The 25,225-nt window shown below is 43.6% G+C and overlaps 5 protein-coding genes across 7 annotated transcripts in view; 3 read left to right on the top strand and 2 right to left on the bottom strand.

The window, feature by feature from the left end:
• Positions 1–588: 588 nt before the first annotated feature.
• On the top strand, positions 589–2,142 carry LOC120415457 (uncharacterized). Its single transcript, XM_039577000.1, has one exon. The coding sequence runs from the start codon at positions 589–591 to the stop codon at positions 2,041–2,043; it is 1,455 nt and encodes a 484-aa protein (XP_039432934.1). The 3' UTR covers positions 2,044–2,142.
• Positions 2,143–7,026: 4,884 nt separating this feature from the next.
• LOC120415482 (RUS family member 1) lies at positions 7,027–23,884 on the top strand. Of its 2 annotated transcripts, XM_039577048.2 has the most exons (6): positions 7,027–7,328; positions 7,474–7,656; positions 9,114–9,252; positions 9,313–9,624; positions 9,681–10,274; positions 23,782–23,884. In XM_039577048.2, the coding sequence occupies exons 1-5, from the start codon at positions 7,262–7,264 to the stop codon at positions 10,231–10,233; spliced, it is 1,254 nt and encodes a 417-aa protein (XP_039432982.1). In that variant the 5' UTR covers positions 7,027–7,261; the 3' UTR covers positions 10,234–10,274; positions 23,782–23,884. The 2 variants fall into 2 exon arrangements, with proteins under 2 accessions (XP_039432982.1, XP_052565061.1); XM_052709101.1 differs by lacking the exon at positions 23,782–23,884 and having other exon boundaries at positions 9,681–11,620.
• On the bottom strand, positions 14,979–16,430 carry LOC120415484 (RWD domain-containing protein 4). The gene is made up of 3 exons (XM_039577052.2): positions 16,147–16,430; positions 15,982–16,091; positions 14,979–15,445 (listed from the first exon to the last, which is right to left on the bottom strand). Exons 1-3 carry the CDS (start codon positions 16,252–16,254, stop codon positions 15,037–15,039), a joined length of 627 nt encoding a protein of 208 aa, XP_039432986.1. The 5' UTR covers positions 16,255–16,430; the 3' UTR covers positions 14,979–15,036.
• Positions 17,881–18,793, top strand: LOC120415483 (probable DNA replication complex GINS protein PSF2). Its single transcript, XM_039577049.2, has 2 exons — positions 17,881–18,251; positions 18,314–18,793. The coding sequence occupies exons 1-2, from the start codon at positions 18,007–18,009 to the stop codon at positions 18,669–18,671; spliced, it is 603 nt and encodes a 200-aa protein (XP_039432983.1). The 5' UTR covers positions 17,881–18,006; the 3' UTR covers positions 18,672–18,793.
• The window catches only part of LOC120415481 (TNF receptor-associated factor 4), a 109,325-nt gene continuing 103,924 nt past the window's right edge, over positions 19,825–25,225 (bottom strand). For both annotated transcript variants that reach the window (XM_039577047.2, XM_039577046.2), the window contains 2 exons: positions 22,647–22,751; positions 19,825–21,859 (listed from right to left, as the gene is read on the bottom strand). In XM_039577047.2, the coding sequence (XP_039432981.1) occupies positions 20,768–21,859; positions 22,647–22,751 (1,197 nt within the window). In that variant the 3' untranslated portion in view covers positions 19,825–20,767. The remainder of the gene's footprint in view (positions 21,860–22,646; positions 22,752–25,225) is intronic.

Raw genomic sequence — 25,225 nt, 5'->3', positions numbered from 1 at the left:
CTGAAAAAGGTGCAACACGATTCGGGACAGTGAGATTCGAGAACATTCCCGAAGGCGACTCCGTGGCCTAAAGAACGGCGGAAACAGTGGCGGCAAGAGCCCGCAAAAAGTGAAAATGTTCGCGTAAAAACCTGTGCGTGTGAGTGTGTGTGTGGTGAGCGTAGCGACGCCATTTTGTGTGGTTCCCAAGCGTGGAACATTCCAGTTCGCAGTACCGCTGCGGATTTGGCGGTCGCTCCAGCTGCACACGGAAGAAGATCGGAACGCGACCCGCTGCAAGTGTCAGTGGGACGGTTCGCAAATTCAGCTGCGTCGAGGCCACAGCGCTGACGGAAAGGGCCTGCTGCAAGCGCCAGTAGGAAGGTTCCGGAAGGTGTGGCTGCGACGAGACATCCCGAAAAGAAAAGTGTTGCGCTTGAGGGTAAGTGTGACACCCCGACCAAAAGTGTTTTTTGCTGCACGCGCAGAAGAGACCCGAGGAAGCAGCGTTTCAGTGAGCTCAGCTGAAGACCGCTGCTGCTGTCGTGTCGCCAAGAGTGCGATCACGGCGGAGCACCAACATTCCGATAAAGCATTGCACCTGAGAAGATGAACCCCGCCGGACAACCGAGGTCCGCGAAGAGCTTGGCCAACAAACGACGCCAGCTCAAGCTAAAGATCCTGCTACTCCAAGGCCGACTTTCCACCCTTGAAGAAGACCAACAACTGCCATCCTTGCCAGAGTTCCGGGTGTTCGCGAAGAACATCGAGCGATTCTACGGTGAGTTGGATCAAGTGCTGCGAGATGTTGAGGAGAGTGGTCTTTTTGCCGATGAACGAGACGCCAATGACTTGGAATGCGCAGAGATTGAGGGGCTACTCCAAGGAGCCAACCTGAAAATGGTAGCCCTCAGTAGCGCACTGCTTTCCCAACCCGTTCAAGCCACTGTTTTTCAGCAATACCAGCACCAGCCACCATCGAGTGCCGGAAAAGACGAACCCGTCGATCCAGCTGTAGCAGCTCCCAAGGTATGTGCCACAATCCAACTCCTCTCGAGCCCATCCAACGCAACCACAGAGCGTGGCGACCCGTTGTGCACGCGGTGCAACGGTTGCCACTTGTGTACCGACTGCTTTGCATCCAGTGGAGCCTCCCAAAACATGCCAGACAGATCCCTCCAACCGCAGAAACTCTCTGAAATGCATAACGAGATGCAACCGCCCGCCGAACCTAAAGTGGTTCGACACGAAGTCTCGACAAGAGTTCGAGGTGACGTCGACATGTCCGGCGATTCGGACGTAATCCCTATGCAGCGGTCGGAAGAGCGGATCCACGGTGACCTTGACGTTGGCTGGTGTCAGCCAGTGGAACTTGGTTCACTGCTACCAGCCGACGCAGAACGAGAAGACGCCGAATCCGATGACTCGCAAGCTGTTGCAAGGCCGGAGACAGCTGGACTGATCGACGAAGATCCCGGTAACACCACGAACCAGGCAGTGACGAACGAGGAAGCTCGCTCACTGCAGCCAGCTGAAGCCGACGAAGTGAACGTCGAGGACCGTTCGCTTCCGAGCAGTGCACAGCCCGTTTGCACAGCACCTGTCGTCCAAGAGGACGCAGCCACGAAGCCAAACCACAAGAGTGAGACGTACAGCTGCCAGCTGTTCAACGGCAACGTCGCACCATCAACTGACCGTGTCCGCGCAGCCAGAAGGTTTGCGGAGAAGCTGCTGCAGTCCGTTGTCTTCACCAGCACCGTAAAGAAGCCCCGTTTGATTTGGGATCCGGGTATGCAGCCGATCTGTGCCTCCCACTCAACCACTCAACCAACCAAAGATCACCACCAGATGGCAGCAAGTTCGGGACGAAGCATGCGCATCTGGTCCAAGAGCTTGAACCACCAACGAACTCCAGCGAGACCAGCGGCTGATTCTCTCCTAGCGGGTTTGACTTTAGAAGCCGAGCCTTCAACCCGGGGGGAGAATGTTCGGCCAACGCCGAAGTTTGACCAAGAAATAGGCAGTTCCAAACCAGTGTGCGCAACCCCACCCCTGCCCCACTGACAGAACGCCGCTGCCAACCTGACAGAACTAAAAACAACGGCGCGACGACGAGAGTTCGCGCGCAAACGAGCAAGAAGGAACCAAGTCGCACGAAGGATCGCAACGAAAGAACATCTTACCTTGTAAATAGATCGGTAAATAGAAGTTTTTTGGAGAGAAAAGTGAACTTCCGCGTGTTTGATTTGTCCGAAAGTAAGTCCCACAAATCCGCGAGTGTTTACAGTCCGCTCGATCGAAGAAACAGTCCACCTCGCCTAATAACCGTTGCCAGTTGCCGCAACACATTTTGAGACTCATTTTCGAAAATATTGTTTATTACTATGTTTTACGAAAAGTTCCAGCGAAATAAGCTTTGGTTGTAACATGATTTGGATAATACAATTTAACGTTCAAAACATGATTTAACATTTCACACAAAATGTGAACGGACGATTTTCAAAACTGCAAAGAAAGAAACTGCAGAGCAGTTTTGCTATTAATTTTTGAATCTCTGTAAAAACGAAATTTTGTACAAAAATAAAGTTGTTTATGTTTCTAGAACTTGTTTTAAGCACTTTGCCACATTTTCTAATTTTCTGGACTTATCAATAACGAATCGTCGCTTGTGTGCTATCTTATGACACGTCCTTTCTTTTTTCAGCAGACGCGTCACAACAAAGCACACAAACGACGAAATGGTAAACAAAACTGTTTTTTTTTTTGGCTAAATACTCAAATTTCACTATTCCTGAAAACCATTTGCAAACAAAATTTGAATGGATTTATCGTATAGCTGTGAATATTTTTTATTTATATTGAAGGATGTACTTCGTTTAAAAGATATTTTAGCAAAATAAATTTAAAAAAATGTATTAGTAAAATTAGGATGAATCGTAAATTCCTATAGTAAAAAGTTGGCAAAATTTCACGAAATTGAACTCACAATTTTCGTACTGTCTTAAAAACATTGTGTCAGGGGATAATATTTGTATCTTAAACAACTGATTACTTTTTTAGTAACTTTCCTGTACACAACTACTCTTAAATAACACAATTTTGCGTTAATTTTAGGCAGATTTTTGAGTACCGCGAAATTGCCGTGAAATTCCAATGTTTTGAAATTGGCATGCCGCGTAATTTCATTTTTTTCGCCGTGAATAATCACTAGCCCTAGAGACCACATAAGACCCGGGGGTCGTTAATGTGGATGGTTTGATTTTTTTTTTTTTTTTTTTTGAATCATTGGGTGCACCATGCTAAAATGATTCGGTGCTCCAGGACCCAAATTTCCTAGAACAACAAACAACAACAAAAACAGTTTTCTTACAAATTGCGAGACTAAAGACCTCTCGCGTGTTCATTCGTTCATTGAAACAGTTCGTCCTATTGAGTGGCTTATATGGACAAATGACTGCCACATAGTCACTGAACCATGGTAGCCCATAGGGCAAAGGCACGGTTCAATATGACGAAGGTCTTGGGTTCGAGTCTCGGTACTGGTACTTTTTTTATAGATGAACTTTTTTGGAAAATGAACCCATGAGTAAAGTACTCTCGCTAATTTCGGGATTTATCGTCTCCGTCCGTACCATTTTACTACCGAACCGGGCTCTTTATCCTCTCGTATGCCGATGCCCAGTTCTGGGTGTATAACTGTGGAAATAGTCACAAAAAGGGGGGCAGAAAGTTTAACTTAAAACATACTTAGGAGTTACAGCCCAGAAAAAACTAAAATATAATTACAAGAATGCTTTCTTCATTTCGCAGAATAATTCAAGAAAGGTGCACATTTTGTGCTTTTTGTTATTTTGTTTTTTTTTTCGAACAGTTCTTTATGTGGGTGATGAATAGAGAGAATGCGCACCGTGATTTTCGAATGATCTCCTTTGTTTACATCTACAAATTAGGATGCTATTCAAGTACAAGCATGAAATTTGTCTTACTGGTAAATGAGCTGTTTTATAATCAAGGGTGACATTGGGTCTGGGGGTGAGATTGGGTCATACAAATTTCAGCATTTTTGTATGACCCAATCTCACCCTCCAGACCCAATGTCACCCCTGATGACGGTAGTATGTGTTTTATTTTGTCTAGTTTTTGACATTTTTGCTAAAAAAATTGTCACGTTTCGATCGGTTAGAAGAGATTTTTCTTTTTTACGCATGACGAGCAACTGCAGCGAGATGTCATTCTGCGATGTTGCAGATACATTTCCTGGATGATTTTGGAATCCTGCAGCTCTTCCTGGAAAAAAAACATCGCTTATTCTAGCGAAGCTGATCCAACAAGCAGGGACGATTTTCACTAACCCAGGTTTTCAAACGGAATCAAACAATAAAGACAGCTTCTGCATGAATACAACCGCATCGCCGATTTCATAAACAACTTGTATTCATAATTATTAAAAATGCCGATCTCACCTTCAACTTTCTTAATAAGCATTTCATCTAAAAATGGGTAAATCTATTTTGTCAGAAAAAATATAGTATCACCACGGACCTTCTAGTAGACAGGCATCCGCTCTAACTGCTCTTTGAGAAGAACTTGTTTGGCATTTCGCGTAGATTAATTGCTAATAAGAAGAAAAAAAGACGGCACAATTACACATTTTATTACTGTGTAAACGACGACTAAAAATAATCCTTAAACTCGCCACAATTGCCACTTTTAACGTCCAACAAAATCAGGCTGATTGTCACCACCAGTCTCGTTTCGATTTGGGTGGGATATTCTGTTGCACGCGACGCACATGCAAACTCATCGAGCTGGAAAATCAACCGTCAAATTCAATTCCCCCCTACGAAAGTGACGCCACGACACAATAAAAGGATACATTTTCAAACATTTACGCTCGATCAGCGTTCGTTCGATTAAATGTATTAATTCCAATCAGTGGCCACCTCAGCCGGTTCCAGACTTTGTGTTTGCTCATTCTGGTGGCGTCAAGATGGGAAACAACTTTCCATTAATCAAAACCAGAGTGCAGAATACGAAAAAATAAATTAAGTCTTTATTGCGTTCTGAGGTGCTGCGCGAAATAAGTTCTTCAGGTGATGTAGGCGCGCGAAACGAATTAAGGAGAGCCAAATCGGTTGGCGTGCGCGCGGCTGAGCTTTTTATTATTAGTTCCAAGAAGTAGACATTGAATTAAACCCCTACACATGATTTACTTTGTATAAACGGAGGACTGGGCTGGCGTAATTTTGCCCGGGGTGCGAAGACGCTGCTGCTGTGACGTTGACCTCGAGTAGTTTTGGAGTCGCAGGTAGTTCATGATTAATCTGGACTGGGTTTGAAATAAATCCCGGTTGGCGCTGTCGCTGGGAATTTGTGAGAATTAGCGTAATTAGGAGGGCATTAAACGGGCGCTCATTGCGAAATGTTAGCTAGGGGTGGTCTCAAGATGAAGTTCAAATTAATGCTGAAATTATCTTAGCAGGTAATAAAGTTTGTGTCACACAGATAAAGAATGAGAGAAAGAACATGCGTACAGCGAAAAACTCATTAAACCTAATAAAAATCGTGCAAAATGATAAAATAAACAAAGCAAAGCCTAATTTTCAACAGTTTATAGGATTCTGAAAGGGAATCAACTGTTCAAAATTAGAACGGAATTCAACAACTCCGAGTGTGATCGAAGTACTAGAATATGCAGGAAATTCGAACCGGAAGCCTGCAATGATTCTAGACAAACATGTACACAGAATCATGATGTGAAAAATTACGCGCTGGTTCATAACACAATGAGGAGAGTCAGGATGAGATACAGAAGGCTACCCAGGTAGTCTATTTTTTGATTTGTTTATTGACAACCAGAGTTTAAGCCAGATGTCCCCTTAACAGTCATTGGAACGGAAAGCTGATCCCAAACAATGTTTCAGTGATAAAAGAAGATCGACTACCGATACTGATAACCGGCGAAGGAATAGCAAAACTTTTGACAGTCCCTGCTTTGCCAAATGGTAAAGCAGTAGTGAAGAAAGAAGCTGTCGCTGGCGCTATCAAAACAAGGGATCTTGAAGACAAAGTTGTGGCACTATAAGTTCTGGGTGCAAAGGTGGTGTCATTACTATTTTGCCGAAAATACTGAACAAGGCGCTTCTTCCACTAGCTTGTCAGCACCACGTCGTTGAACTGATACTAAAGCACTGCTACGAGCTAAAGGGTCCAGTCCAACAAGCTTGACAATTTTGAGATATTACAAATCGACTAAACATAACACATAAGAATCAATGATAGGTAATCCAGGATGCCATACGAAATCCAGCTATCTAAACTAAATAATCGCAAGATATTTGAAGTCCGTACTTGAAATTAAAATTATCAGGTGAAATACGCCTGAACCCACCGCAACCCGCAATACACTGCTCGATGCAAACTGCTCGACAAGATTTTTTTCTTTCTTCGAGCACCTTCTCCTTCGTTCAGTACGCAGCCAGACCATAGACTAATTAAAGACTAAACACTCCGAACAAAATTTTCAAAAAAGTATGACTCATAAGCTGTGAACCGCGGGTACCACGGTGAACCGCATCGGCTAGCCCCTCGTATGACAGATCGACCTGGCAGCGCTGACTTTTTCGATTTCGTTTTGTGCTGATTTACGCGCGCATCTTGTTTATTTTTGTTTTCCTTTGCAATCAAGGTAGCAGCCTGCGAAGAAGTCAATCAGCTGTGCAGCAATATTTGTTTGGTGAAAGAGCGGGATTTACTAGTGGTCACTCCGTAATCATCGTCCTCATCCGGAACTTGTTCCGTTTGAATCAAAACAAAAACATAAACAATAACATTGCGCGAAATGTCATGTCAAAGTCAGAGCTGCCAGTTGATGACATATCGATCCGTCATTTTTGACAGTGAACCGGTCCTGCCGAGGGGTCATAAAAAGGTTGAGTCATGGTTCAGAGTCCACTGTGTAGTCTTTTATTAGTCTATGGCCAGACTCTCCCCAGGACTGGTTGCTTGTTTACGTTGCTGTCAAACAAAAAACACTGTCAATCCACTGTCAACAGGAGAGAAGAAGAAAAAAATCAACAATCGCAAAATTTTCACACGCAAGCAAAACGTCTCAGGACGTGTCCCGATGTTTCGCTGCGATTGATTGCTGTCGGAAATTCGCGCAACAGAACCAGGTAAACCCGTCAATTCTACACCCGTCGCAGCCGATTCCTCCCGTCGCACCACGTACCAGAGACGCAGAAAGTTCGTTCGGTTCCCCCGGGGAAGGCATCCAGGCGCGATGAAGATCCACTTCCGCGAGCAGTACGGCTCCACCGGGGAGGAGATTCTCTACGTGACCCCGGACAGTAAGTACCGCGCTTGAATTTTTAATGATTTGCAGAACTTACTTACACTGTTGCTGCAATTTCGTCCTGGTCGGATTAAAAATTCATGTGGCGAGAGGGGGATGTTTTATTGCTTTCTTTTGTGTCTGCGTGTGTGTGTTTTCAGACCAGGACTCGGTGGTCCGGGTGACGGTGAAGGGCGAGCGGCCCAAGCTCCGGAAGCGGCTCAGCTTGAAGCGGTTCTTCCAGAATCTGTTCCTGCCGGCGGGCTACCCGGACAGCGTGAGCAGCGACTACCTGGCGTACCAAAAGTGGGACACCGTGCAGGCCTTTTGCAGTACCATCAGTGGTAAGAAAGGGGGGGGGATTTACTTTGGGTTACCATAGGAGCAGTTTTAGTTCTAAGTAAATGATGTTGAGCAGAATAATGCCGATTAGAATTCAGAGTAGAATTGATGTCAAAGTAAATTTGATCTAGGAGTAGGATTAACATATAAGGCAGTACGATCGAGGAGATGGCTAGGAAGTACACTGAATTGAAGCAGAAAGTGGGGAAGGTTGGATTGAGGGTGAATGTGGTGGAAACGAAGTATCTGCTGGCAGGAGAAATCCCTTAGGGCTCGCATAGGACCGAATGTGACTATCGACGGAGACGAGTTTGAGTTTGTGGAGGAGTTTATGTACCTCGAATCGTTGTTCACTTCGGACAACAACTTAAGGGTTGGTCTAATTTACCGTCGTACAAAGTTCACCATGTACGAAACGCTGATAAGACCGGGTTTTCTCTACGGGCACGATACGTGGACGATGCTCAAGGCGGACCTGCAAACATCTTGAGGTTTTTGAACGGTGAGTACTAAAGACGATCTGAGTTAGTGAAAACAGTGTATAGAGGAGAAGGATGAACCACAAGCTGGCGCAACTCTACGGCTAGCCAAGTATTCGGAAGGTCGTCAAAGCTGGCCGAATCCGGTGGGCCGGACGAATCGAACGAGATAATAAATCCGATGATGTTGGTGTTTAATTCAGAGGAACGTGGCGGAGGGGGGCGCAACTTGCTAGTTGGTTGAACCAAGTGGAGCAAAGTCTGGAAAGTGTGGGAGTTTCGTGTCAGAATTGGAGAGAAGAAGAGAACCGAGTTAGATGGCAACGCATCTGAAGATAGCTCTTGATTGTTTAAGCAGTAAAAGTAAAGTGAAGTAGGTAATAATCTGATGTCAGTATGATATCGCCTTCAGTTTAGATTGAATTTTAGTGCAGAGTTTATTTTAGACTTCTATTATAGAGGTCAGCTAACAGAAAATCTCAATTGCAGAATTAATTTTCATGCAGAATAAATGATAGTGTTGACTTTGATTGCGACTCCGACAAACATCAAGACCAGAACAGGACATGACTATTCCTGCAGCATAAATCGCGACTCAAGCGTGCAAACTGTAGTAAAAACCACACTACTTATTTACGTGGCTGTTCCGAGAAACAGCGTCTCGTCACTACAAAGTTTTCTCCTGGTTGGGTAGTTTCTTAACTCGGAAAAGGCGTAACAATTCCATGCTCTCAGGGAGCTGGTGATAAAGTACATTAGACGTTATTCTAGTTATTTCTTCGTAAGGTTAGTTAAAACTTGTAGAGAAGGTTCAACATGCATATCTACAGAATGGCAGTTGACGGTTTATCTGTAGAGTTTTATAAGCCCAGAATAATTATAATTATTGATATCATTGTATGGTTGATTTCTGTAAGGAATACATTTCAGAGCAGAGATGATATTAGGATCAAGTTAAGTAACCTTAAGCCGAATTGCAGGCACCCTCACGACGCACGCCATTCTCAAGGGTGTTGGAGTGGGCAGTGACGTCGCGAATCCACTGTCGGCAACGATCACCTGGGTACTGAAGGACGGCATGGGACACTTTGGACGGATTCTTTTCGCCTGGTGGAAGGGGTAAGACTGAATGAACCTTCAAAACTTACATGTATCTCTTTAAAAATGAGATTTTTCCAGGACGGAACTGGACATCGACTCGAAGAAGTGGCGTATCCGGGCTGACATCCTGAACGATATTGCGATGGGCGTCGATCTGTTCGTGTTGCCGCTGTATCCGAAGGTTTCGACGTACATCCTGTGCGCCACCAGTACGATGAAGGCGATTGTCGGTGTGGCTGGAGGTGCTACGAGGTCCGCCTTAACGCAGCACCACGCTCTCCGGGGTAATCTGGCGGACGTGGCTTCAAAAGATAGCGCCCAGGAAACTTGCGTAAATTTGATTGCGTCCTTCGTTGGGTTGGGTTTGCTTACGCACGTGCAGAATCAGAGGTATGTTTTGTTTTTAGATCGCATGACTTGCTCATAATCAATTTTCTACCTTCTAGAGTTTTATACGGTCTGTTCCTGTTCGTAACGCTGCTGCACATCTACGCCAACATCAAAGCCGTCAAGGCGGTCTGTCTGCGCACCTTCAACGAGGCCCGCTATCTGATCGCGCTGGAAGAGTACTTCAAGTCCGGCACGATGCTCTCGCCCCAGCAGGTCAACAAGCTGGAACGGGTCACCATCGGGCAGACGGTTTCGCTAACCGCTCGCGTCAAAATCGGCTGCTCGGCGCGCGAGCTGGCCCAGTACTACCGCAACTGTTACGACCTGGAGAACGTGATCGCCTGTTTCGACTCGCGGGAAAAGTTTCTGCTCGCGGAAACCCGCCACTACGTCGGAGTGTACCTGCACTTCACCGTGAAACCGCTGGACATTATCAAGTCGTACTTTTACGTGGCCTCGTACCTGCAGGACAAGAGCCAGCTGCGCGATCGCTTCTGGGAGACCCAGAACAAGTGGAACGAATTCCTCAGCATGGCCCAGCGCGAGGGCTGGAACGTGCAGGCCCATCTGCTCAAAACCGACGAGTACCGGCTGGACTGGAGGATATAAGCTGGACAGGGTCAAGGCACTTTTGCGGCACACCTCGTCCGGTAAGTATTTTAACTCAGCACTTTTAGCGTGTATCAGAAACAAAACCTAGCGTTTAGAGAATCTGGCAAGTGTGGTCAAGTTGCGCAATTTTACCAAATCATTCAAAACCTTCCATTTTTTAAAACGAACAAATTAAAACAGCAAAAAGAGAAAACGACTATTAGGGTGCCAAACAAGCAATCTAGTCTCAATTTAAACAAACGCAACCGCGCAACCATATTTCGGACCAAACCAGCAAGGAAGTTCAAACCGAAAATTTAAACAAAGGGAAATTTAAGCGTAAATGAAACATCGAACGTTTTAGCGAGTAAGTGAACTAGAAAACCAAAACAAAAGTAACCAACACGTGTCCGCACCACCTGTGAAGCGATCAGTCCGACAACAATTTAAAAAAACCGTTAGCTATTAACAATTTAGCGATGAATCACTCTATCGTAGCGTATAGAAGTACTATTTTTCTACACATTCCCAGAAAATAAAGAAAACCCTGTTAGTGAGAGATAGAAGAGTTCATAATCTACGGTAGCCATAGTTTGGAGTTGTCCCTGGCGGCTCTTCTCCTGATGAGAACATCACACTTCGTACAGTCATATCATGATGGACGGAATCTGCGCGAAATCGATCTATTCGTTGTTATCATTTCAATCCCCTAATGGAAAACATTAAATTCTGAACCAGCACTTCTGGAACAGAATTCTGTTAGATGTTCTAAAACAACTATTTTTCTACGTCATCCATGTGAAAAAAGATGCTCGCTTTGACCCGATCATCACTTTAGATGCAACCGTCAGTTGACACACACGAAGTTTACTCGAAAGAATGTCGAACTCAACACTCCAACTCTCTTTCTCTTTTCCCTATCTCTTTCTTGCTTGTGTGGTCCCCGTACTGCAGAATTCTGCAACAAAAGTTACTTTACGAACAGCAAAACTAAGGAAAGGGGACGATTTCTTGGAGCTTTTCTTCACCCTCTCTGGCTTGCTTTCGCTGCCGCTGCTGCCCATTTGAAATTTTGCTTGACCGGTTCCTTCGGAAGTGCGTATACCGCAGTACTTCTGCAATGAGAGAGGCTGAAGTTGCAACAAAACCTTGACCAAAACCTTCCCGTACTTTTCTTATGTAAAATCGCTTTCCCTTTTCTTGCTCCATTGCAGAACTGCTGCAAAATAGAAGGTTGCAGAAAAGTACATTGGATGTATCAAAATTAGTGGCCAAATCGAATTTCTGTCAATGTCACCCCGGCCTAGTAAAGTCACCCCAGTTTACGGTACGCACAATTCTGTAGAAATTTTTTTTTTTGCGGGTACGGGAATAGAACAGAAATTGGGTGCTAGTGTGCGTGAGCTCGGGCTTAGATAACTCTATGCAAGCAAAACAAAATAAGCCAATGTGGGGTTGTAAACAAAAACTAATGTCACTTTGTCCGGGAAGAATCCCCAACACCATCCCTCGCCTAGACCAGACCAAAACCCATGATAAAGCTGTCAGACCAAACCTGTCGGACCAAAGAGTAAACAGTAAACAATCTTGGTTTTGGACGTAGGTGAACACAAATCAAGAAAGAAAATTTGAAAAAGAATTTTATTTTTTTCATTTTTATAACTGGTTTTTGGCTGCAAAATTTAATGAACGTCACAAAATGATTAAATGGTGCGGCGTCCTGTACACCGATAATGAAATAAGCAGTTAAGAGCCTTATTCGTCCACCTTACATTTTGATCGCATTTTCGGTTTACACCTGAACAATCTTGGCATTATTAATGCGGATTTGTGATTTCTCTCATTTCATCATTCCCTTGCTCACAACATCCACTGACGTGAGTGCATCAGGGTACACGCTTTGTTTACAAACTCTCATTGGCCTGATTTACATTGTTTTGCTTACATTGATTGCTGTCATGGGGAAAGTGATCGAAAGTCAAGCGGTCGAAGCGAAAACGAAAGACGAGCTCAGTCAACTGTCACAAAAATGTCGACTGGTCACAAGCTCTGGTTCGAATGATACGATATACAATCAAACTGTTGTCAAACGAACGGGGTCACTTTTTAGTTTGACCTGTTTGACACCCCTTCTACACGTGAAAATGTTTGTTTTGATAGTGTGCGTGAGCGCGTAGTCACAAAAAATAGGATTTGAAATATACATCTAAGATTTTAAATTAAGTATTGTGGATCTGTAAAGGCCACATATTAAGGAACTGATTTCAAATCTGTACAAAATGGTGACAACAAAGCATTATGGCAATGAATTCGCAAATGGTGATCGATTTAGCGTAATCCGTCAGCTCCGTCACAAATCCATGACCATGACAATTCACTTAGTCACATTGTAGTCATGAGCAATGATAGGACAACTGATTACTAATGATCTCCAATGGAAATCGCGGTAGCATTCTCGGTAGTAGTAGAGCAATTCTCTACGAAATCGGTCTTTTTTCTTCAATTTTAATTTTTGTATTTTTTAATCCGGCTGAAACTTTTTTGGTGCCTTCAGTATGCCCAAAGAAGCCATTTTGCATCATTAGTTTGTCCATATAATTTTCCATACAAATTCGGCAGCTGTCCATACAAAAATGATGTATGAAAATTCAAAAATCTGTATCTTTTGAAGGAATTTTTTGATCGATTTGGTGTCTTCGGCAAAGTTGTAGGTATGGATACGGACTACACTGGAAAAAATAATACACGGTAAAAAAAAATTTGGTGATTTTTTTATTTAACTTTTTATCACTAAAACTTGATTTACAAAAAAACACTATTTTTAATTTTTTTTATTTTTTGATATGTTTTAGAAGGCATAAAATGCCAACTTTTCAGAAATTTCCAGGTTGTGCAAAAAATCACTGACCGAGTTATGAATTTTTTAATCAATACTGATTTTTTCAAAAAATCGAAATTTTGGTCGTAAAAATTTTTCAACTTCATTTTTCGATGTAAAATCAAATTTGCAATCAAAAAGTACTTTACTGAAATTTTGATAAAGTGCACCGTTTTCAAGTTATAGCCATATTTAAGTGACTTTTTTGAAAATAGTCGCAGTTTTTCATTTTTTTTAAATTAGTGCACATGTTTGCCCAGTTTTGAAAAAAAATACTTTTGAAAAGCTGAGAAAATTCTCTATATTTTGCTTATTCGGACTATGTTGATACGACCTTTAGTTGCTGAGATATTGCAATGCAAAGGTTTAAAAACAGGAAAATTGATGTTTTCTAAGTTTCACCCAAACAACCCACCATTTTCTATCGTCAATATCTCAGCAACTAATGGTCCGATTTTCAATGTTAATATATGAAACAATTGTGAAATTTTCCGATCTTTTCGAAAAAAATATTTTTGGAATTTTCAAATCAAGACAAACATTTTAAAAGGGCGTAATATTGAATGTTTGGCCTTTGTGAAATGTTAGTCTTGATTTGAAAATTCCAAAAATATTTTTTTCGAAGAGATCGGAAAATTTCACAAATGTTTCATATATTAACATTGAAAATCGGACCATTAGTTGCTGAGATATTGACGATAGAAAATGGTGGGTTGTTTGGGTGAAACTTAGAAAACATCAATTTTCCTGTTTTTAAACCTTTGCATTGCAATATCTCAGCAACTAAAGGTCGTATCAACAAAGTCCAAATAAGCAAAATATAGAGAATTTTCTCAGCTTTTCAAAAATATTTTTTTCAAAACTGGGCAAACATGTGCACTAATTTAAAAAAATGAAAAACTGCGACTATTTTCAAAAAAGTCACTTAAATATGGCTATAACTTGAAAACGGTGCACTTTATCAAAATTTCAGTAAAGTACTTTTTGATTGCAAATTTGATTTTACATCGAAAAATGAAGTTGAAAAATTTTTACGACCAAAATTTCGATTTTTTGAAAAAATCAGTATTGATTAAAAAATTCATAACTCGGTCAGTGATTTTTTGCACAAGCTGGAAATTTCTGAAAAGTTGGCATTTTATGCCTTCTAAAACATATCAAAAAATAAAAAAAATTAAAAATAGTGTTTTTTTGTAAATCAAGTTTTAGTGATAAAAAGTTAAATAAAAAAATCACCAAATTTTTTTTACCGTGTATTATTTTTTTCCAGTGTAGTCCGTATCCATACCTACAACTTTGCCGAAGACACCAAATCGATCAAAAAATTCCTTCAAAAGATACAGATTTTTGAATTTTCATACATCATTTTTGTATGGACAGCTGCCGAATTTGTATGGAAAATTATATGGACAAACTAATGATGCAAAATGGCTTCTTTGGGCATACCGAAGGCACCAAAAAAGTTTCAGTCGGATTAAAAAATACAAAAAAAATCGAATGACCGAAATCCTAGAGAACTGCTCAGTAGCATTATTTAGTACCAAGAAAAATCCTATTTTCCCATAAACACTTGACAATTATGAGGGCAGGCTAACGGCACAGTGTCGTTTTGGTAGGACGCGAGGGAGAAAATGGAACTATGTATTTTGCTTGTTTTGTGAGTAGAAAGCACATTTTTTCGACACGTGGCCACTTTTTTAAAGCAGCAGTAGCAGTTAGGGTAGTTTGCTTTTAAAAATCTTACAGAAATATCACATTAAGGGCATTCAAAGTTACACGATGCATTCGTTTTAAAACTGGTTTTTATCTTGAATCGCTTATAAAATTTTATCACCGCTACCTTTAACGTCGCGAGTTTGCTTTCTCAGCTAGAACAAAAAGAAACTTTCCTTATGCGGTCCAGATGTTTATTTTCTCACGTGCAGATCCCCCCAAAAAAGGTCTCACTCCGGCTTTCCGCCCGTCTGCGACAGATGCTTGACAATGTCCACCCAGTCCCAACCCCTGGGCCGGTTGCCCTTGTTGTCCACCCGGTCCCACTGTCGTCGCTTTTGTGCCTTCGTGAGATGTTCCTTCTTTTGGCCTCCTCCGCCGGCGCCACCCCCACCCGCTTTGTTCCCCCGTTCGTCCTCGTCTGAGCTGCCGTCGTCTTGCCTCGCCCCAGCTTCCGTCTCGCCCTGGTCGTTCGTTCCGATGACCTGGTCGGCGCCACTGTTGCAGTTCTCGTCCACCAGCAGCTCCTCCACTTTGTCCTTAAGGCACTCAAACAGGGTGTACGTCATTCCGCAGCCCAGCCACTGCTCGCCCTCCTCCTTCAGGATCGAGGTGATCTTGTCTTTGACCGTGCGGGACCTGCCGGGGTGGAGACGCGGTTCTATAAGTTCATGGAACATTTTAAACAAGCGCTTGACAGTTGCTTACCTTTAACATAACATGCCGTGATAAGCTCAACATAACAAGGTAAGCAATGTTAAAGGTAAGCATCTGTCAAGCTCAGAGTCGGGTGAACTTAAATAAATCGTAATGGAGCACTTTCATTCGAGCAGTTTTTGCCTGTTTCTACTATGTATTCCTTATGGGAAATTGATTTTTCTTCCAATAAAATGCGGTGCTCCATTAAATAGATCTAAGTTGTATTGTTAATTTGATTTTGGTTAACCACGGTTGATTTTCTTGAAATAATTCGAACTGTCAAAAATCCACCGAAGGTGGATCTACCGGTGAAAACTTTTCTACCACAGTTTTTTGTATGATCAATGTACTCAAATTCTCTTTCAATTCTTGCTAGGGTAACTCGCACTGACAGTAAGCTGACTTCCTCCCCGCCAATCCAGGTTCCATGCATTCATGAATGTGACTTAGCCCGCTAGTTCAATCAGAATACCCACATATTACGATTGTAGAACGTGTCCATGTTGATGGTGGGAAGTTCGTTCGGGTACGTCTCGTGCCAGATTATTTCCAACAGGAACGATTTGTTGCCATCTTCCTCGCCGTACTAAAAATAACAATAACAATTACCCAACTACATCAAACCACCCACTAAATCATACCTTATATTGATAAGTTTCGGCGTTGATTTGTTTGAAGAAAGTGTCGCCCTCGTAGATGGAAACCAGCGCCTCGCGCTCCTCGGTTTGCATTTCCTTCGTTTCGGACATTTTCGCGTTCGGAGGGCTGGCGGCTGAGGAATTAGAAGATTTGCATTACTAAACTACAAACTGGAACCAAAATGTGGGCAGGAAAGTGCGATTTTTCCGACAGCAGAAAGGTTGCAAATTTTCTGCCAACGAAAGCGCACTACGGGGCAGTACGGGGCGCAAGTGATGGATGTTACAAAACAACACAAAAGTCGCGCAGGGGAGTCAAGCTTGACAAGTAGATCTGTCAATCGGGAAGCGTGCTGTCAGTTGACACTGAAAAAAAGATGGCTGTGGGGATTGTATTTCAACAAACAAATCATTTGTTTCCAAAAGGTCAACAAAACTGGCGATTTGAAACCAAAATTCTTCCAAAGAAAATATTATGCATTATTGTTTTGTGTTTCATACTGTCCCATCACCCTAACAAGACCTTGTCTTCAAGTGTTTTCTAGATCTCAATATTGCTCCGTTTACCGATGAAATCTTCAGTCCCTTCAAACTGCATACCATCTTTTCATTTCATTTCATTTCGTTTATTATTTTGATTGTTTTGGCTAAAACATCAGTGCAGTAATTAACCTAAGCTAAGATATGGGGTACCTTTCAACAGCTGACTAATTCAAACGGTGTTAGAGTTTACTGGTACACAAATTGAGCAGGGGATGTAAAAAAGTTACAAAATAACCTTCGAAATTGCAAATAGATAGGGGATAGTTAGAGGAAAGAAGCTGCATACCATCTACATACTTCGATTCTCTACATTCTTTGATATTTTCCCTTCCCTTTTACATCAAGTATCTCTCCATTGGATTCCTTTGCTTTAAAAAAATCTTTACTGGTTGTCAATAATTTAACATTCTCATGGCATGCATAGACAGCTATCTTTGAGAAACGATGCTTCAAAGAATGTTTGACTTTTGTTTGCTGAACGTTGCCATGATTCTTTCCCATAGCAAGGTACAACAAAAAACATATTTTCTACACGCAGAAAAATAAGGCATATTTGAATCAACAAAACATTTTGTTGATTTGAAAATCAAAATTTTTGTTGAATCAACGCTAAACGTCAAAGCAACTTTTTCAAAACAACAAAAGATTTTTGTGGAATTGAGTAAATCAAGGTTTGTTTCAACGAAAACTCTGCGTTGATTATATTCAACAAATTTTTTGTTGAAACAAACCTCGTACAGGCTGATTCTACAAAACATTTTTCTGCGTGTATCGAGTCTTCATTCTGTGAACTGATTTTCTTTTTCGATGGTTCCTTCAATATTAACAACCGTAGAGTCGACTGTATTTCTTTTTACTTTATCCAAAACAAATTGATATGATCACCCTTGCTGGACTGTTTCTCCAGAAACACCAGGTCTGAAATTTTCGTTAATCCAAAGGTCGTCAGTTCGAATACCGGGGAGGATGTGAGCTTAGCTGAAAAAGAGGTTTGGATTGCCTAACCGTTTCAAGCCTACGGACACCTACATTTGAGTAGGAATCTTGCAAAAGAGACCGCGAACAATTTGAATTTTTATTACTGGATTGCTGGACAAAAAGGAAGTTCAATCCTCGGTTCAACCAGTGAATTCTTACAACCTTTCGAAATGATCATTTTGTTCAGTGTAAATGCAATGCTGTCACTTTCATGCCAAACTGTCAAAGCAAAAGGCGCGCAAATTTGTAAACAGTTCAGTTCATGTTTTAGTTTACAGTTTGAACGACCTGGTTAAGGTTGTTACATTTTTGTTATTCGAAATCAATCAACAATCACACAAAATGGAACCCGACGAGCTGGAGTTTATCGGTGAAAACGCCACCATCGGTGTGATTCCCAACTTCAACCACGATCCGATCTATCTGATCTCGGGAGCGGTGGGACCGTTCCGCGGAGGTCAACCGCTGCACATCCCACTGTGGCTTGCGATGCACCTGAGGCAGCAGCAAAAGTGCCGCATCGTTCCCCCGGTCTGGATGGACGTCACGCTGCTGGAGAATCTGAAGGAAGAGGAGAAGCGGTCCCGGTGAGTGAGACTGGTCTTTGTTTAGCTTGAACGTTTTTATTGTTACGTTATTAATGTTTCAGGAACTTCACCAAAATGCCCAGCGAGCACTACATGGTGGAGGCCAAGCTGGTCCTGAACACGGCCCCCGAGGACGTGCCACAATCGGACGAGATCAAGACGCTGATCAAGGACATCTGGGACATTCGGTGCGCCAAGCTGCGCACCACGACGGACATGTTCCTCAAGGGCGAGGGCGAAATGGTCCGGCTGGACAACGTGAGCATCGTGGAGCTGCACACCATCCGGCCGTTTCTGCCGCACGCGATGGACCTGCTGGAGCGCATCCAGCAGGCCAAGAAGGGCACCCGGGGCAACGCGACGGTGCGCGACCACTCGCTGCTGGTGACCAGCTTGAGCGGGTCGCACTCGCGGCATTGAGAAGGCTGGTGTTATTACTTTTTAGTTGTGATTTCATTTTGATTAGTTCAAGATTAGTCTGATAAGGTTTTTGTTTTAAGAAGTAATAAAGTTAAATTGGTTAAATAATAACTCAGCGAAAACATATCTACATTTTAACTACTAAAAAATGCTTCAGGAAAAAATATAGACCGATACCTCAGGAACCGGACCTTCTTCAACGTGAAAACATGGAAACTCAGAAGAACAAAAACTCGTCAAATCATTTCTAAACCGGACTTCAACCCGCTATAACGTTACTGGTCTCAACTTTATTTTATCAAAATTGGATTCAATCGTATACCAATGACTTAAAAGACGAATCCTAAGGCCTGGGTTCTCTATTATAATGTTGCATTATTTACTTGTTTCACTTGGGCCTTTTTAAAAGTTTGATGTGTCCCCAAGTTATCTCCAAGTCATCATGGTTATCCAACATTCTCCTAGTTCGCAGCTTACGTGATACCTATGAAAAGGAGACTCAACTGACATACGCTAGACAGTGAACCGTCCTGTGATTCAGGAGTAGTGATTGCTAGCTATACATCTTCGTAGTATAGGTTCAAAATGTTATTTTAATTGACTTATATATTAATTTGGATATGTTCTTCTACAAAAAAAACACTTTGGAAAATGTACTTAAAGTGACTAGAATGATTCACTGTCTGTTAACAAACTGGAATCGATGCTTTAGTTAGAATTGATGACATCTAAGAAATTTGCGTGCCGTGAAAATACGCCTACTTTGTTTATCCCACATCGAATTAGATCAAAATATTTACTTTTAAGGAATTGCGATTTCATGTTGCCATGTCATTCCTATCGAGAAGGTAAAAATACTATGATCAAATTACAAGAAGAATACCTTCAAGTGTTAAATTTATTTTATTGAGATTGAATTTCAAAACAATTCAAAAAGAGCTTTTCTTGGACGTAAACACACATCTCATCCCATTCACTATATTAAAGGCTTACATTGTATGAACAGGGTGAGTTGTTTGTTTACATTACATTGAAGAGTTACCTTTGATTCATTATAATCTGATTTAAACTCGGAAAGGTACCTGACCATGACGTCTGTGTTCGGGAAATCCAAGGCATGTCATCAAAATAAGCGTTTCTGCAAACAATCCAGCTATTTTTTCAAGATTTTGATTTGTATTTGTCTTTGATTGATCGTCCTTAAACCTATCGTGTTACCGCTTACGTTGCTAATATGGTTAAATACGACTTACGCACTAGACGTTTTGTTTGTTATGAAATAATCATTCATTCGCTTTGTGGCGCATTTGCGGATTTCATTTTCGATCCGAATTTGTGTTTTTATGTGTATTTGTGTGTTGTTAACGAACAACTAGTAATCCTAATGACTCGAGACGTTCACTTACAGGCTAAACAAGAAAAAAAACTAACTAACTAACGTTTCGCTGACCTTTGCAGTGTTAACGACTAACAAATTCGAAAAAGTGGGAAAAGAGGGGAAAAAGTAGGGAGGAGAAACAGATAACATTTTTGAGGTAAATGGAAAAAGGTGAGGGACAGTTTTTCGAGTTTATGATATGAGCTTTGCCTGAACTTCGGTGGAAATTCAGTTGTGCAAAGCCATCCAAACAGCAAACTTTGGCATGATTCCAGCGGTAGTGTCTTTGATTGGGACCGAGGGGCAGGGGCTCTGCCCCCGCGGAGGGACCAAGAACAAAAAAGATCCTGAGCACACTTAATAAAAAAAGTAAACAAAAATTGTTAAACATAAAAATTACATGAGATTTCCGCAAGCTGATTCGTATTCGCGCTTGGACGTGTGTACAGGAGTTTTGGTGCAAGCCGCAGTGTTTTTTCTCTTTACTTCCGTTAGAGTGGTTCCCGGATCGGGTTGGCCGGGAACGCTCTTCGATTCCGTTTGTTATGTACAGGTTGGTGGGGGGAGGGGGAAGGGAAGGTTTTTTCTACAATACTAGCATCGCCCGTTCGCACTATATGTACAGGTGGCGATTGGTAAACGTAAATGCAGTTCATTGTTCTCTCGTTGATTTGTTTGTTTTTTTGAGTCTTTGTATGCAATGTTGCGTGCAAGGCGTTTAGACGGCGACGATCTTGCTGGGGTCGACTTTGACGCGCAGGAAGACGGTGTCTTCGCGGACAAAGGGTCGGCGGTTGAGCAGCTCGTGGGAGACGAACCGCGGGAAGCCGAAGCCGAGGGCGTCCGGTTCGGAGGATGGCCGCTGGAAGTTCTCCCAGGAGGGGTCGGGGACGAAGGATTCGGCAACGCCGCCCTGGCCGCCGAGGGTGCCCTGCTCGAAGAGGGTGAAGGTGACGGAGTGCGAGAAGGGCCACTTGAGCAGGGCGTCGTACTCTCCGGGCAGGACCTTGATGTAGACGGACACGTGGGTGGACTCGCCGGGGCCGTTTCCGTTGAGGAACATCGAGGCCTGCAGCTTGTAGCCGTACTGGCTAGTGTAGAAGGGCGGCGAGACCAGCTCGAGGCCGTCCTTGCTCTTGGCCTCGACCATCTTGGCGGACCAGTCGGTGATCTTCCAGAGCAGCGTTCCGGTGTAGTTGGTGCTCAGCTTGGCCATGGCGTTCTTCAGCATGGTGATTTGCTGACCCTGACGGCCAGATAGCGCCACCATCAGTGAGAGGTGCGCCGAGGTGTTGGACTCGAGGTGAGCCTCCAGCAGATGGCGCGGTCCCTTGAACCGGCATCCGGCGTCCTTGAAGGAGCACGGGACGGACAGGGCCTTGCACTCATCCCGCAGGTGGGAGTCCAAATCTGCCCGAGCCATCGGACCCGCGTCACACCGCTGCGGACACGGAACCGGACTCCGCGGGCAAGTGGCACCGTGAGCCGACAGCGTATCGGCGCTGAACTCCCGGCTGCAGTGCGGACACCGGCGCAACCTCTTGGAGCAGTCTTTGGCACGGTGGATGGACATGCGACCGCGCACGACACGCGCTCCGCACTTGGACTCGCAGTACATCGGCTCCGAGCTGCACGTTCCGGCGTGCTCCTCCAGCCCCAGTCCGGTGAACTCGACGTTGCAAAACTCGCAGATGGCACGGCGCAGAATGCAGGTGAAGGCCAGATGATCCGTCATCATGACGCGCGGAATCTGCGAGCCGCACTTGTTCGGGCACGGGATCGCATCATGCTTGCAGGTGTTCAGATGGGCCTGAAAAAAGAAAGATCTTGTTAGTACTCCTGCCTCAAATCGCACCAAGAATTTCGCCATTATTGAGCAGCTTAACGGTCCCCTCGACACAGATTCTCCCCACTGGTTTAATCCCATTAATGCGATAATGTCCGGAAAACCGGACCGCGTTCTAGGTTAGGAATAATTACGACAGGAATCTAAGTAGGATCGCGCGCTGGCATTTGTTGAAAGTCGTCGTCGTCGCACACATTTTTGCGTAGGCCAACGTTGATTAATCTCCCCGCACCGGTTAGCCATTTGCGGCGATCGGCGCTGCCTTGTGGCGAAAAATAAAATTCGAAAGGTGTATGACTCGGCGCTTAAACCTGTTTCAGCCTGGCCCGTTTCAACGCGCGAGGTTTGCATCTGTCGCGTTGTTGTTGAAGAAAAGAGGTAAACAGGGTTGGGATCCGCAAGTGCGGCCTCCGGTTCATTGGGGTTTGCTGAATCAATTGAAAATATTATAAATAAATTTTAGGTTTGAAAATGCTGTAAAATTGGCATCACTGTTATTCGCTGTCATTTGACGTCAAATATGATAGATCTCTACACTCTAAGCGAAAGATGCCACAAACGGTCGTGCACTTTTAATCGTGTTGCCCGAAAAAGTAGGTAAATTGCAAAGCTGCGCGAAAAATCGCCACAACAAAGCAAACAACAGCAGTTCAGCGGGCACTGTGTCGAGAGATACTTAGTTAAGCGACTTAAAAGGGTTGCTAAATGACGTATTAAGAAGTAGCGGGGCAAGAAGAAGCGGGATAATCACCTTCAGTTTGCGCAGCTCGTCGGACCATTTGCAGCCCTGCTTGTGGTGGATGCAGAACACCAGCGATCCCATGATGGCCTTCTCCGATTCCGGGTCCGGGTAGATCTGAAAGGGAAGGAGAGAGAGAATAGGAGCTTGTTAGAGATTTATGTTTCGTAATTGCGCGCGATCGAGGCGTGTCGGATCGAAAAGCATGAATGGGAAGGCAGATTGAGGTTAGAATTATTGGATAACTTGGGGAGATTTCACGCCAACTTGTTACCCCTAGACGGACTTGGGGAGGTTGCACAAAGCGCGAGCCCATTTGGGGCTCACCTTTGATCGCAGAACGGAAACCAAAGCAAAACACATTAAAGAGTAGCAGAGCACGAGAGGTTAACATATGGATCGTTTCGGGTCCAAAACCGGACTACCGGGGGGTTTCAACCAAGCAAAGTGCTTAGTGTTATCGCTTACCGTTCCAGGTCGAGGCCCCGAAAAAGAGGAATCAATTCGAGTGGTTCAATTCCAAATTGTTTACCAAACTTCGATAAGAGAACACAAATAGACACTTGAAACTATCGACGACTCGAGCCCGACATCAATCACTGCGTAGCTCTACCCTCCACGGTAAAGTGTGGGAAAATGACCAGATCGTGCGTGCGTGGTCGTCAACGCGGCTTGACAAGTTGACCTTGTTACAGTTGCAGCGATAGACCCTTGGGTATTTGGAATAACTTAACCGCCCGCCCTCTCCTGGGTAACCAGTTCGACATCGAGCGCAAACAGAGCGCTTATCGCAGGACGGTTCAACGATCCTCGATGGACATTATGTTTTATTGATGAATACTCGCCCTAATCGGCGCTACAATTAAAAAGCTGTTCGAACGCAAGTTCTAGAACGGAGAATCATAAACAAAACCTATGAAGAATCCACCTAGCAAAAGGTTGAGAAGAGTGCTGAGAATATGATCAATTTGACATGACAAGTTTTCTCAGTGTATGCTGACACACAGGTGGACTGTCAACTGACAACTTGTTTGACAGATCGAAGCTGTCAATTGACGAATCTATTGTTTTCTGACCAACTTTAGCTTGTTTTGTTTTATTTTTCTGTCTCAAAATCAACCCAACTTTCTCGTCAATTTCTTTCCAGATTGCATAACCTCTTCCCACCAAGAACAACAAGCCGTCGCACGCGCGTAATCGCCCCTCTCCACGCTTGATCGAAGCAGGCCGCGCAAGGGTCACCGGAAACGCAAAGCGGCGGCAGCTCCAGACGAAACTTGTTTTGGTTTCCTTTCCCTCCTCTCTTCTTCAGATTCTTTTTTCGCGGAGCCACCGAAGAAGCCTTCCGGAATACCCCCAAAGTTGCTGCCGATTGACCCGCGTCGGTCAGTTGGGAATCTAATTACTGGACTTGCGACTTTAACGCGGTTCCGGATGGCTGCACTTTAATAAACACGTTAACGGGCTAGCTGTGACGTATAGAACCGGTTCGCGTGGCAAAAAAAGTGCGAGCTATTGTTCCACTTGAAGGGGGCTCCCGAAGCGCAGCGGTATTCTGGTGGGTTTTTTTCGGAGAATTGAGCAACCGAAGAAAGCAAAACAATCGCGATGCTTTCAAATTTATTGGAAGCGGATGCTTCCATAAAATTTTATGCTCTCTCTTCAAGTGCTATATTCCCATGTTCTAGGTTTCATTCCTAGCAATCATAATATTTACATAGGTTGGAAGATGCTCATCCGGGACCACGTACGGTTGCAGTATTTACTTTCTTGCTTGGTTGAAGATCGTCGAATCCTCAGAAGGTAAGCAATAAATCAATAACGTTCTTTTATCCGGTTTCCTCAATCTTTCTTCTATCTCTTTTTAGATATTCCAAGAAAAACACATCGTAAAGGTGTGCATGTGACAGCAAGCTTGTGCGTTTGTTTACCTTTTGATAGTGTCAAACATTGTACAAAAATAACCTTTTGCGCAGCGATTCGGATCATATTTGCACAAACCCGGTGGCCGGCGTCGTTATCTGTCAAAACAACTCAGTAGGCACTGGAAAAAGTGAATATTTTAATACGACTCCGTTTTGAAGAAAAAAAGAGCGCCCAATTACTGTCATCACGTGCTTTTCAGAGCACAAAATCTGCGCCATATTTCCGAAAAAGAAAACAATCTTCCTCATTTTTGACAACTGCGCAGGGCACTTTAGAGTCAAATTTCTCCGCGCTTTTTTTCTGATTCGCTCAACTGATGTAGATTGTTTTGTTTAACGCGAAAGCCGGTTTGGATACACTTGAGCTGACAACTCCCCCCTTAATAAAGGTGCTGCTTGTACGTACACACATCCTAGAGTGGCGGTGGTGCCACAGACCGTGTCTGGCCTCGGCGGGACCCATAAATCATTCACGGGTGGCTTACCATATTTTTTTGGAGATACACCAAGAGAAACATACAGCCCAAGTCGGAGAAAACCCTCGCGTGGAAAGCAATTAAAAATGTAAACTTTTACAGTTATGGCCAAGACGAGCGACAAGCGCAGCGTCCGAAAGTGTCCGGCCACCTTGAACGCGCGTCTCATTTTGACAGATCACGCCCAATT

The sequence above is a fragment of the Culex pipiens genome, chromosome 2, assembly GCF_016801865.2.
Source record: "Culex pipiens pallens isolate TS chromosome 2, TS_CPP_V2, whole genome shotgun sequence".
Lineage (NCBI taxonomy): Eukaryota > Metazoa > Arthropoda > Insecta > Diptera > Culicidae > Culex > Culex pipiens.
Note: the sequence above shows the minus strand (reverse complement) of the source record. Positions and strands in the feature narration are given on the sequence as shown.